This window comes from Copadichromis virginalis, linkage group LG18 (assembly GCF_057382275.1).
Source record: "Copadichromis virginalis isolate Kocher_CV1m ecotype Utaka linkage group LG18, C_Virginalis_male_GT1.1, whole genome shotgun sequence".
In the NCBI taxonomy this organism is placed as follows: Eukaryota; Metazoa; Chordata; class Actinopteri; order Cichliformes; family Cichlidae; genus Copadichromis; species Copadichromis virginalis.
In genome coordinates, this window is record NC_140635.1 from 5,059,011 (window position 1) to 5,073,530 (window position 14,520).

Consider the following 14,520-nt stretch of genomic DNA (forward strand, 5'->3'; position numbering starts at 1 on the left):
TTATCTGTCTCAGGTCCTCGTTCCTCCAGAGTAGGAGTGTACCTGGATCACAGAGCAGGTATTTTGTCCTTCTACAGCGTCTCTGAAACCATGACTCTCCTCCACAGAGTCCAGACCACATTCACTCAGCTGCTTTATGCTGGACTTTCTCGTTACAACGCTGGAGACATTGCTGAGTTCATTAAAATGAAATCGACCCTTTTCTGTTTATTAAATGTACTATTGTCTGTGTTTCAAAGAAACAGAAAACACTCTAATTCACGAAGCTTTCATAATGTTTTGAGCTTTGATCTAAATTTTAATGTTAAATGATAAATTCTTTATCCAGGTTTCTCCAAAGTACCAGACTTTATGTCAGGACTTGATTTTTGTTAGACTGACCTGATGAGGGCAGTATTACGCCTTTGATACTTCCAGCTTAAGATCGAAGAAGAATAGCGGAAATGACGTCACTGAGCGCTTGCATCGCGAGTTATATTTGAAGACTTTGATTTGGCGGTATCAGTTGTTGTCGCAATAATGTCTTCAGTCCAGTATCTGAGAGAGGTTATCAAGGAGACATTAACTGCTGCCGCAGAACAAATCTTCTCAGAGTTTGAAAAAACGATCGTCCGGTATGAGGAGGAGATCCGTCAGCTAAGACCGCTGGATATCAGACCCGGGATAAAGTCGCACAATACAGGTGTGTAAATTTGTGGAGGAATGGGGGTTGCGGGATCCTTGCGGGAACTCAACTCTGCTTAGATTTTACCATGTGCGCTTCACACTACCGTAACTTATCGACTATGTAAGCTAGAAAAAGAAATTACAGGGTTACTGAAAGAAGAGAGGCTGAGTTTTACGGGGATGTTTGGTGTCCCTACACACTGCTCCCCGGGCGCCCAATGGCTGCCCACTGCTTCACTGAGTGAATGGGTTAAATGCAGAGAGCAATTTCCCCACGGGGCTCAATAAAGTACAATAAAGTAAAGACACGAAGAAGAGCTTTACGAAACTTTACGGTGCATCATTAGAAAACACGAGCAGTGACGGTCCAATCACATGTATGGAAAAGTGGCAACGCTCCAAAAAGGCCTCGAAATTTAAAAGACTGAGTGGCCATTGCTCAAAAACTTTATTGTACATATTTAGTATAGTTGATGTTGTGTTACGTTTGTTCCTGTTGAATTAATATTAGGTTTGTAGCTTGAACGTTTAAGACAATATAATTACACAGCAAAGCAAGACAAAGTTCTTCATGTTTCTCGTGCGCGGGAGAGAACCGGACAAACCAGTTGCTCTCGTCCGCTCCCCCGTAACACTGCTCTTTTATTGAGGTTACATGAATATACATAGGTTCATTAACATACGACGTCTACATACAAACAAAGAGTACTGTGTGTGTGTGTGTGTGTGTGTGTGTGTGTGTGTGTGTGTGTGTGTGTGTGTGTGTGACCCCATAAATGACTTCCCTAAACCTGCTGGTCTGGAAGTCCAGCAGTTCATCTAAACAAAAGGCACTTAGCCTAAAACAGATATAGCCACGTTTATCCTACCATAAAACAATAAGAGAAGGTACGACCTCTCCCATGCTCCCAGAGTGTTCTGGAATGCAGACTATTAAGGATCAAACCTCTACCAATCTAAAACTAATTATAAAACTCTAAGCATATATAAGTAGATATTTCTAAGCATAAATGACAACCAACAATACAAAACCTAACAATATCAGTTTCCACTTAACTATAAATCTGAAAAAAAAACAGTCCTTTTTTTTTTCACTTTAAACTGTTGTTTCATTGCCATAACAATACAATAATGTAAAATGAGTGCCAGGGGGCAAAAGTATTCACTTTTAGTTTGATTTCTGGCCCGTTTACAGCCAAAATGACCAAAAATTACCAGGCGGCCTAAATGATGCTTGGTCAATAGCTTTCATGATCATATTCAGATCATGCTGCTGTTCATTTGTTTATTTTGTTTGTTTGCACATTTTGTGACGATCACTGGCGGTCACTTTTAAAAATTAGACCCCAGACGGCTTTAAGGTTATCAGTGTCGCCCAGTGAAAAAATGGCCAGGAGTGAATGTTTCTGTGGCAACATCTGCAAGAACGCAAGAGGCCGTGAAACCATAAGCTTAGTTCTCAACTCCCTTTTAATTGTTCTTGATCTTTCTTGTGATCACATTAGTTACTGATTTCTTCTGTCCCTTTGCTGAACACGAAGGTGATCAGCAGGTCTTTGACCAGGAGAGGAGCTCCAGTCTCCACCAGCAGGGCCCAGAGCCTCCACAGACTAAAGAGGTACAGGAGGAGGAAATGTGCAGCAGTGAGGAAGGAGAGCCACTTGAACTGAAGCAGGAGGCTGAAGAAATTGATGTGTGGACCGGAGAACAGCTGGATTTGTTGTGTAAACCTGGAGTAGAGCTGACCACAACAGGTATGTAAAACTGTAATATACAGATTTCATAATACTGAAATGAATAAGACTCATATTAAAACATCAGGCGATGATATCAGAGTTGACTCCTCAGGAAGAGAGCTCACAATGACACATGCATTACCACCTGGCATACTACCTCACCTAAGACGTGTTTTCTGTTAGCACAGTAAAATAAAAACTGGGTTTAAAATCTTCTGTTGTTTAATAAAAAACAAAAATTTCCTCCATATAGATTTAAGTCAAGTTGACCCAGAACTGTATGCAGAATGTAGAAAAATACCCACAAGGACCAAGTTGGAGTAGCGAGCTGTACGCCTCATAAATTATGACTTTCTGTATGTAAACAGAATTCTTTGCTGTTCACTGCATGAGAGAGAATATTTAAATATCGCTCACATATCTGGGAGACCTGCTCACAGTGTTAATTTTTTCTTGTGTGTTGTGTCCGTCAAGACCTCCCACAGCAACATGATTGTAAGGAAAACTGTAGCCAGGAGAGGAACTCCAGTCTCAACCAGGAGGACCCAGATCTTCCAGAAACTAAAGAGGAACAGGAGGAAATCTCCCTCAATCAGGAAGAAGAGCAGCTTTCACTGAAGCCAAAAACCAAAGACGTCCTCGTCTGGACTGGGCAGGAGCTGGACATCATGTGGAACCCTGAAGTAAAGTTGGAAAGAATAGGTATGCAAAACTTTAATAGACAGACTCAGTTTTGTGTTAAGAAATCTAACTCCTGTTGGATCCTTATCAGACCTCAGAGGTATGTTATAGAGACACATGGAGAATCTAAGGTCCAACTGCAATAAGGAAACATGATGTAATATTCTAAGAGCCAAAATGTGTAGCCCTCACAGTGTCGCCCTTGTCAGGACTGTCCTATGTTGGAAATAATTGAGTACAAGAGAGAGGAAGACTCCCTACAATGAGTTGACACATCAACTTTTTAATTATTCCTGCATATACTTTTTTGCCATTCATATTGTCACTTTCTTTGTCCCTCACGAATTGCAGTCGTCACTCCTTTGCCTGTCCTGCGCCCCTGCACCTGCAGGCGCACTTACAGTGAATATCAAATTTAATAACAGGAAATTAACTAGGCATGTAATACTTTTCTTTCTTTTTTTGGCCACATTTTTCAAGTGACCTATATTTGACAACAGCATGTTTAAAAAAGAAAAAAGAAAGAAAGAAACTTTAAATTATGTTTTTGGTGTGCCACCAATTAAAACTTTTAACTCGCTCAACCCATCTGGAGTACAAAATGAACAAACTTTGGACAAACTGCCCGAAATGCGTTGACAGAGACATTTCAGGGATTTTGACAGAACTAGAAAAATATAAAGGCTTTAAACAAGATGAGAACTAAGGATGTAACCAAAGCCGTGTGCCGCTTGTGGAGACGTGTCGTGCGAGCAAAGTGCTTAAACACGACTAACTTGCATGAGAACGTACGTGTCCACCATCCTGCTCAGTATGCTCGGCTATCACCAGCTTCTACAGCTCTATCAACAAGCACTTGGGCGCACTCTGAGGAGGGTGCATTTATTTGAAGATGAAAGGGGGTGCTGTTAAAACAGCACTATTTATTTATTTATTATTTTTTGACTCCTTCTATTAGCTCCATCATTAATAGCAAACGTACTCATGGGCAAATAAATAAATAAATTGCCCGTGTAAAAACAATCTCCTATGGGCTCAGCCTATCGTCGATAGTCTATATATGCGTTCAGTCACACAACCCTAATAGTTAGGAAGGATTTTATGTGGCGGTAAGTTCTGCATTTGCTTGTGTGCAGTCGTATGGCATTATTACAGAAAAGTGTCCCATATCCTTTTTAATCAACTCCCACTATGATTTGTGGATAAATAATTCTTTAGCTTGTGTAACACGACCTTTTTCACTCATTCTCAATATGTTTTATTCATATAGGGAAATAATCCCAACAACGGTGTCCTGAAGGCTTTATACTGTAAGGTAAAGACTCTACAATATTAGAAAGAAACCACAACAATCGCACAACACCCTGTGTTACGTTTCCCTAAAAGGTCCGGGAGATGAGGGAAAGTAACAAAAAGTGTCCGGGTTGAAAAAAGGAGGTGGGGAGGCAAACTGGTTAAATTGAAGAGTTTTATTAATGTTTCTCTTAATAAATGGTAAATGGCCTGCATTTATATAGCGCTTTACTAGTCCCTAAGGACCCCAAAGCGCTTTACATATCCAGTCATCCACCCATTCACACACACTGGTGATGGCAAGCTACATTGTAGCCACAGCCACCCTGGGGCGCACTGACAGAGGCGAGGCTGCCGGACACTGGCGCCACCGGGCCCTCTGACCACCACCAGTAGGCAACGGGTGAAGTGTCTTGCCCAAGGACACAACGACCGAGACTGTCCAAGCCAGGGCTCGAACTGGCAACCTTCCGATTGCAAGGCAAACTCCCAGCTCTTGAGCCACGATCGCCCCTAATAATTAAACTAAAAGAGCTGGAAAAGCCACTATCACATTTAGAAGACAACAAAACCCTGGAATTATTAGTCAGAGTAATATTTATGAGAATCTCACAGTTTTTGTTATAGCTGAATTTTTGTGTTGTTTTGAAACTGCCCCTAATGTTTGATTATCTTTTTATTTTCATAAATTAGATTTCCTCCATTAAATGATACAAAAACTGAGCAGAAAGCAAGAAGTGAAGTGTTTGAGTTTAAAGTTTCCACCTCATCGATTTTCATTTTATTTTTTTCAGTCAGTTTAAAGAATTCCAGGTTTCCCTTGCAGCATGGAATGGAAAAAAAAATACTCTACGACATTACGGTTTGGGATAAATATTGTTAAATATTTATGTTCTTTTTTCTGAAATGTACGATTCCAAACTTAAATCGATCACAGAAGAAGAGTGTTTTTCATAGGGTTTGTAAATGAGCAGCCAAAATGGTCTCACTGAGTCAGCAAAACAACTTCTCCCCCAACATGCCTTTTATTGGCTTATCTGAGCGACATGCTTACCATGTGGAGACCTGCTAATGGCTAAGGTTACCTTGTAATTTCTAAAATATATGTTTTGTTTTTTTGTCCCTTCAGATTTTCCACAACATGACTTTAAAGAACAGGAGGATCTTTTGCAGATTAAAGGGGAACAGGAGGAACTCAGTACCACTGAAGAGGGAAAACCGTTTGTACGAAAGCAAGAGACTCAAACTTTTCCTGCTCGTAAAGAAAGTGACCAGGGTGAACCAGACCTAAGTAGTGACCAGCTCCTTTCTCACAACTCTCCTGACACAGATCAGGATGAAAGCAAGGATGATAACTTACACAGAAATAGGTTGGAGGAAATCGTATCAGAGCTGCCAGTTCAAAATTCCAAGACAGTACATTTATGTGGCACCTGTGGGAAAATATTTAAAAGGATGGAAAACTTGAATCGACATATGAAAATTCACACAGGTGAGAAGCCACATTGTTGTAGCACCTGTGGGAAAAGATTTACTCTAAAGGCATATTTAACTGAACACATGAAAATTCACACAGGTGAGAAGCCGCATTGTTGTACCACTTGTGGGAAAAGCTTTAGTCAGAAGGGGCAGTTGAATAGTCACATGCGAATTCACACAAGTGAGAAGCCATATTTTTGTAGCATATGTGGGGAAAGATTTAATGTAGTAACAAATCTGAAAATACACATGAAAATTCACACAAGTGAGAAGCCGCATTCTTGTAGCACCTGTGGGAAAAGATTTAGTCGGAAGTCACACCTGACTAGACACATACAAATTCATACAGGTGAGAAGCCGCATTCTTGTAGCACCTGTGGGAAAAGATATAATCGGAAGGAACATTTGAAAATGCACATGGAATATCATACAGGTGAGAAGCCGCATTCGTGTAGCACCTGTGGGAAAAGATTTAATCGGAAGGACCATTTGAAAACGCACATGGAATGTCATACAGGTGAGAAACCACATTGTTGTAACACCTGTGGGAAAAAATTTAGTTCTTCAGTACAGTTGAAAATGCATATAGGAAACCATACTGCGTGCCAAGTTTAATTTTTAGAAAATGTTGATGGTAAAACAAAGTGTTTGGATCTTTGGAAACTCGGCGTCTGACAAAACTTTATTTTCAAAAGGTTTTCAGAAGCTCAATTTCTATGTTTACCTGTGGACAAAAAAAAAAACTAACTTTTTTCTGCCTTTTTTTTTATTTGTGGGCTTTGACTTGGCTAAAGGTTCTCTTTGAACAGTGCTTGAGATACTTTTTGTCTTGATGCAAAAAGAATTTCTCAAAAATACACTAGAGAATATCTGTTTAAAAAATGGCTGTGTACATATCGAGGAATGGAGGGATAGAAGTGACAAAAATGAATTGATTAAATACACCATTAAATAATTCAATTCAATGTGTCAATAAATAGAGGTTTGGGGTAAACGCTGTTCGAGTCAAAACCATTGCTTTGGCCGGGTTGCCATTCTTTTTTCTGGGCGTTTCTCCACACCAACAACTGGCATGTGGAAACTAACTGAACTGTACTTTGAAATACCCTGTTTGTGTGTCACCAAATACACTATCAATATATTTTTTTTAGCCAAGAATGTAGTGGTTTAATCTTCAGATATACAGTGGGGCAAAAAAGTATTTAGTCAGCCACCGATTGTGCAAGTTCCCCCCCCCCTAAAATGATGACAGAGGTCAGTAATTTGCACCAGAGGTACACTTCAACTGTGAGAGACAGAATGTGAAAAAAAAATCCATGAATCCACATGGTAGGATTTGTAAAGAATTTATTCGTAAATCAGGGTGGAAAATGAGTATTTAGTCAATAACAAAAATACAACTCAATACTTTGTAACATAACCTTTGTTGGCAATAACAGAGGTCAAACGTTTACTATAGGTCTTTACCAGGTTTGCACACACAGTAGCTGGTATTTTGGCCCATTCCTCCATGCAGATCTTCTCGAGAGCAGTGATGTTTTGGGGCTGTCGCCGAGCAACACGGACTTTCAACTCCCGCCACAGATTTTCTATGGGGTTGAGGTCTGGAGACTGGCTAGGCCACTCCAGGACTTTCAAATGCTTCTTACGGAGCCACTCCTTTGTTGCCCGGGCGGTGTGTTTTGGATCATTGTCATGTTGGAAGACCCAGCCTCGTTTCATCTTCAAAGTTCTCACTGATGGAAGGTGGTTTTGGCTCAAAATCTCACGATACATGGCCCCATTCATTCTGTCCTTAACACGGATCAGTCGTCCTGTCCCCTTGGCAGAAAAACAGCCCCATAGCATGATGTTTCCACCCCCATGCTTCACAGTAGGTATGGTGTTCTTGGGATGCAACTCAGTATTCTTCTTCCTCCAAACACGACGAGTTGAGTTTATACCAAAAAGTTCTACTTTGGTTTCATCTGACCACATGACATTCTCCCAATCCTCTGCTGTATCATCCATGTGCTCTCTGGCAAACTTCAGACGGGCCTGGACATGCACTGGCTTCAGCAGCGGAACACGTCTGGCACTGCGGGATTTGATTCCCTGCCGTTGTAGTGTGTTACTGATGGTGACCTTTGTTACTTTGGTCCCAGCTCTCTGCAGGTCATTCACCAGGTCCCCCCGTGTGGTTCTGGGATCTTTGCTCACCGTTCTCATGATCATTTTAACCCCACGGGATGAGATCTTGCGTGGAGCCCCAGATCGAGGGAGATTATCAGTGGTCTTGTATGTCTTCCATTTTCTGATGATTGCTCCCACAGTTGATTTTTTCACACCAAGCTGCTTGCCTATTGTAGATTCACTCTTCCCAGTCTGGTGCAGGTCTACAATACTTTTCCTGGTGTCCTTCGAAAGCTCTTTGGTCTTGGCCATGGCGGAGTTTGGAGTCTGACTGACTGTTTGAGGCTGTGGACAGGTGTCTTTTATACAGATGATGGATTCAAACAGGTGCCATTCATACAGGTAACGAGTGGGGGACAGAAAAGCTTCTTACAGAAGACGTTACAGGTCTGTGAGAGCCAGAGATTTTCCTTGTTTGAGGTGACCAAATACTTATTTTCCACCCTGATTTACGAATAAATTCTTTACAAATCCTACCATGTGAATTCATGGATTTTTTTTCACATTCTGTCTCTCACAGTTGGAGTGTACCTCTGGTGCAAATTACTGACCTCTGTCATCATTTTAAGTGGGGAAACTTGCACAATCGGTGGCTGACTAAATACTTTTTTGCCCCACTGTATGGCTGGTTTGTCAAGATAGAGCCTGCAGAAGTTCTTCGATGATTTCGGAGATTGCCCAGCCCAGCCCAGTCTCATGGCAAAGCCTGTGGGTGTGATAGGAATGATGTGGAATCTGGTAATTAAAGGAAGGGGAAGGGGAATTTACAGGGAATGACACTGTTAAGCAATTGATCCATTTACTCGAATTGTTTGTGACCCATATATTTATGTCAGTATCTATGTTTATATCGTACTTTTATGTGAACACCTGTTGATACCCAGCTGCTGTTTTGAGCTTTAATAATTTGGATCTAAAAAAAAAAAAAAAAGTAACTTTGACAGTGCTGTTTTCCATTTTGACAGGTTTGTGACATGTGTGGTGGAAACTAGACAAAGATGCATCTGGTAATTATTTTTATCTATATGAGTCATTTGGAAGGTCCAAGCTGTCCAAAGTTGTAGAATAGCCATCCATCTTCATCCGCTTTATTCGAGGCCGGGTCGCGGGGGCAGCAGCCTAAGCAAAGAGGCCCAGACCTCCCTCTCCCCAGCCACCTCCTCCAGCTTATCCGGGGGAATACCAAGGCGTTCCCAGGCCAGCCGAGAGATATAATCTCTCCAGCGTGTCCTGGGTCTGCCCCGGGGCCTCCTCCCGGTGGGACATGCCTGGAACACCTCACCCAGGGGGCATCCTTGTCAGATGCCCGAACCACCTCAGCTGGCTCCTTTCGATGTGGAGCAGCAGCTGCTCTACTCTGAGCCCCTCCCGGATGGCCGAACTTCTCACCCTATCTCTAAGGGAGAGGCCAGCCACCCTTCGGAGGAAGCTCATTTCTGCCGCTTGTATCCGCGATCTTGTTCTTTCGGTCACTACCCACAGCTCGTGGCCATAGGTGAGGGTAGGGACGTAGATCGACCGGTAAATTGAGAGCTTCGCTTTTACACTCAGCTCCCTCTTCACCACGACGGACCGGTGCAGCGTCCGCATTACTGCAGCTGCAGCCCCAATCCGTCTGTCGATCTCCGGCTCCCTTCTCCCATCACTCGCGAACAAGACCCCGAGATACTTGAACTCCTCCACTTGGGGCAGGAACTCATCCCCGACCCGGAGTGGGCACTCCACCCTTTTCCGGCTGAGAACCATGGCCTCAGATTTGGAGGTGCTGATCCTCATTCCCGCTGCTTCACACTCTGCTGCGAACCGTTCCAGTGCGAGCTGGAGGCCCTCACCCGATGAAGCCAACAGAACCACATCATCTGCAAAAATCAGAGATGAGATTCTGAGGCCACCAAAGCGAAAGCCCTCCGCCACTTGGCTGCGCCTAGAAATCCTGTCCATAAAAGTTATGAACAGAACCGGAGACAAAGGGCAACCCTGGCGGAGCCCATCACCCACCGGGAACGAGTCCGACTTATTGCCGGCAATGCAAACCAAGCTCTTGCAACGGTTGTATAGGGATCGAATGGCCCGTAGCAATGGGCCAGACACCCCATACTCCCGCAACACCTCCCACAGGACACCCCGAGGGACACGGTCGAATGCCTTCTCCAAGTCCACAAAACACATGTAGACTGGTTGGGCAAACTCCCATGCACCCTCAAGTATCCTCGAGAGGATAGAGAGCTGGTCCAGTGTTCCGCGACCAGGACGAAAACCGCATTGTTCCTCCTGTATCCGAGGATAGCCTAATTACGAAAACTTGTACCTTACATTTGGTAGTGCAAATTGTTTTAAAGGAATAAAAATCTGAAGTAGTATTAATTGCTTCTCACTGTAAAGCTGACATAACAGCCATTATTCCTGACCCTATGAACTCACCTCAGTCAAGACCTGTCAAAATAAACTATAAAGATAATGGCTGAAGAGGTCATTGGAAGAAATCCCAGAAAGTTATGCAAGACAAGTGTTGATTATCATAGAGGAAGCAAAGTTTTTAAGAAAAATTTGATTTGGACATTGTTGGGGGGAAACTCTGTAAAAAACCCAGGAGAAATAAAGACACAATGAGACAAAGTTACTTTCTTTATCAAACGTGTACACGGGTGAGCTGCTAAGAACAACTCACACCATGCACAGTGGCTTGGTAATTTTTATAGGAAAGACAGTGAGAACAGGATAAGAAAATACAAAACAAATAAAATAAACAACTCCATATGTGGCGCTAGTCTCGTCAGCAGAGAGCTGGGAGAAGGCTGTGAGAGATAAAACAATCTAAAACAATATGTCCCAAAACAGTATGTCTTTGCTGAGAAAGTCTAAAAAGATAATTCTAAACTAATCTAACCATAGACAAAAGGGCATGCTTGCACATTTAAAAGAAGGTAAAGAAACATAGAAACATTTTTCCTGTAACATTCCCTCCTGTTTTAACTTATTTTAAATGTATACAACAATTGTCTGTGAAGGTTATTTATTAAGTATCTTAAGCAATTTTTAAATTCTCAAAATGTCAGCATAGCAGAAATGGAAGTCATTTGGTCTAAAGAATAAAACAAAAGAAAATAATACAAAGAAAAACATAGTAAATGAAAATCATAGTAAATGAAATAAGAAGTGGAATAAACAAGAAAAAATAATAAAACTAAAACTACAAAAAATAAAGGATGAAAAGTAAAATGAAAACTTTATATTTAAAAATGATGAAAACCTAATATGTAAAATGAAAACTTCAAAAAATACAAGGATGAAAACCTTATATTATAAAATGAAAACTTCAAAAAATACAAGCATGACACCTTATACTTAAAACGATGCAAACCTTAAATTGAAAACTTTATATGTAAAATAATGAAAACTTCATATTTAAAATGGAAACTTTATGTTTAAAACTGAAAACTTCAAAAAAATAAAAGCATGAAAACGTTACATTTAAAATGAAAAACTTTATGTTTAAAACTGAAGACTTCAAAAAATAAAAGCATGAAAACGTTATATTTAAAATGAAAAACTTTATGTTTAAAACTCAAGACTTCAAAAAAAATAATAGCATGAAAACTTTATATTTAAAATGACAAACTTTATGTTTAAAACTCAAGACGTCAAAAAAATAAAAGCATGAAAACTTGCATAACCTACTAATGTTTTAATCAGTGCATGATCACTTGACAAGTCATTTTTAATCACCACGTCATTTATTAGCAGCTAGTACAAGTTCTCCTCTAACAGAATTGCAACGGGATGTTGTTCTTCTTCAGGCACGGCAACATAAGCAGTCATTGTAGTTGTTATCATCTGTGAAATCATTACTCTTAGACATGGCAACACACACAACACTAATATGAGCAGTGCTATCATGATGAGACCTAGAAGGAAAAATGGCTTTGCTACAGCAGCCAGCCATGAACCGCTGAACAGCCAGTCCAGCCAGTCCAGCCAGCTTTGTGCTGTAGCTGCTCCAGGTGTGTGTTCAGTGACATATTTTTGCAGAGCGGTCAAATTCTGCAAAGCTTCATAAATGTCTCCTCCAGTTTCGTATCCATCAGGGATAAAAGTGCAACATGTTTCCCCGATCAGCTTGCAAACTCCTCCTTGTGATGCTGTTAGCAGGTCTAGTGTCAGTCTGTTCTGCAGCACCATCGTTCTGATGGCCTGCTGTTCTCCTGCTAAGGCGGTTCCCAGGGTCTTAGTCAAGTTGATGTGTCGTAGCAGAGCATATCGGTTGATTTCCACGTGATCCCGCACCTCGGCAACTCCAATGCCGGGGATCAAGCTCTGTAAGAATTTCACTCCTCCTCAGATGCGAAACTCTGGTTCCTTTACTGCTTGGTGCCGTCCGTGCACATCCTGTCTGGTAATGAGTCTTTGTTTGTAGTATCATTCGGTAGCTGTAGTTGGAGCGACAGTTGAGGCTCATCAGTGTCGCGTTACTGGCACAGGTTTCGTTGAGTGAACAGTCCATACACTTCCTCTCGTTCCTCGGTGGGCAGAAAGTGTATATGTATTTGCATAGCAGTCAGTTTTATTATTCAAGTAAGCTGTAGTGTTCATAAACTGCCACCAGAAATTAGTGGCATAGCCATGGGGAAACTTGGTGTACTTTCCTTTGTCATACAGTGTCTGCCTTTTCTCCATATAACGTGACTTGTTGTCCCTCACGGAAGCAAAGGTGAGGAGCCCGGCCATGGTCAGGGCCGCTGCAGTTGTTAAGAGCCACCACCTCATGACGACGGGACACACCCTCCTGTCGCGAGTAGACCCCCCGGCCAGGAAAGCTGACCCCTCCACCGGGCGAGATCACAACAAGTGGGCAAGCCTGCTGTCAGCTGTGTTTAGATGGCTTCACTTACTGGCTCTGATGGATGCAAGATGGTCGTTCCGCTATTTTGCAAGCTCCAGTTTTTCCTTTGGAGCACTTTGATCAGAACCCAGTCACCGGGCTGTGATCTGCAAGACACTTGATAGACATCATTACATTCTTCGTCATTTACAATCATCTCTTTATTTTCCTACAACTTAGACATACATTTTGCTACTGAAATTGTATCTGCCTTTTTCACTGGGTAGATTTCTGGCCACTTTGAGAATACATCTATAACCACTAGGGTGTATTTTTACCCTTGGCATTCATTTAGCTCAATAAAGTCCATATGGATTGTGTGGTCTCAGGTTTCCCTGAGCATTACATTTTTGACACGTCATGCACGTTCTGACAAATTGTTTTGCTGAGGTTTCAAAATTTACAGTGTAGAAATGAGAGTTGACAATACTGGTCAGTCCCCCCGTTGACAAATGCGTACAGCCATGAGTCACTAATGCCGCCACTTTGTGGAGGAATTTTGGCAACACTGGCTTGCCATAACACATCATTAAGTCGTTTGTCAGAACTGCACCGTGTTTTAGCCATTTTGCCTGCTCTGCTGTGCTTGCTGCTTTTGTTCATTTTTCAACACATCCAGTGGAATCTGATGTGTGTTTACTGCCATCAATGTGATGTTTGTGTTTTGTGCCGCCTATTTTGCTGCTCTGTCGGCAAAGTTGTTGCCTGTCGTAATGAAAGAGTCAGTAGGCGTTGTAAGAGGTTGGCATGCTGAACCAGGTTTCCAGTTGGTGTAATCATTCCTCTGTTATGCCAAATTTTTTGCAAAATGATGTACAGCAGAGAAAACATACTGGCTGTCTGTATGTATATTTATTAGTTTGTCTTTGTGTATTTCACTTTCGCGTATCACAGCTATCAGCTCAGCGCTCTGTGCAGAACACGAAGAAGAAAGGGGTTTTGCTTCTATTATTTTACTATCTGTGGTTACTGCGTAACCTACACAATTTCGGCCTGTGCTGTAAGGTCAAATGCTGTTCTCCTAGCTTCCACACTTGCTGATCATAAGGTGGATCTGGGCCTGGAGTTTGTTTAAATCTCAGAATGTTGTGATACTCGGTCGGTTTCTGGAAAGTGGATGTGGCGGGTGTCATTTAGCATGCACTCAGGTTTAATACCAGAAAAGAATGGCATGACTGCTATCTTAAGTTTTGTCAGAGCGTCTCTACCTAGCAAATTTACTGGACACGACGGGTCATATGCATTTAATAAAGCACCTGCGGCCACTTGCTGTGTGTACTAGTTCTAAAAGGGCAGTTAATTGTTGTACAGTTGTGTGGTCTGAAGCTGACTTTACAACTAATTTGTCCTCTACTCCTACAATCTCGTGGGAAGTGACCTTCCTCTCCACGGTTCTAGCAGGCGTTGTCTCTATGTTATCTGCTGTTTCTGCGTGGCTGTCTGCAGCCTTGGTGTTTGTGACTTTGCTCGCCTCTCTGTTCCTGATAGCCACCTGCGAATTAGTGTTTTAGTCTATTGTCAACAGTCAGCCTTATTTTGAAGTTACAGAAAGCTTCTTCTTTTTTGTTTGTCTTGGTTTGGGAGAATAGATGCAACACTACATTTTCACTTAAG

General features: G+C 41.9%; 1 protein-coding gene across 3 annotated transcripts in view; it reads left to right on the forward strand.

Moving 5' to 3' along the window:
• Positions 1–450: 450 nt before the first annotated feature.
• Positions 451–14,520, forward strand: part of LOC146687050 (uncharacterized) — a 74,772-nt gene continuing 60,702 nt past the window's right edge. For 2 of the 3 annotated variants that reach the window (XM_085437931.1, XM_085437935.1), the window contains exons 1-2: positions 451–682; positions 2,208–2,420. In XM_085437931.1, the coding sequence (XP_085294057.1) occupies positions 520–682; positions 2,208–2,420 (376 nt within the window). In that variant the 5' untranslated portion in view covers positions 451–519. Of the gene's footprint in view, positions 683–2,207; positions 2,421–2,876; positions 3,105–5,505; positions 7,042–14,520 lie in introns of those variants that run through there. The other variant, XM_085437934.1, reaches the window with a different exon arrangement.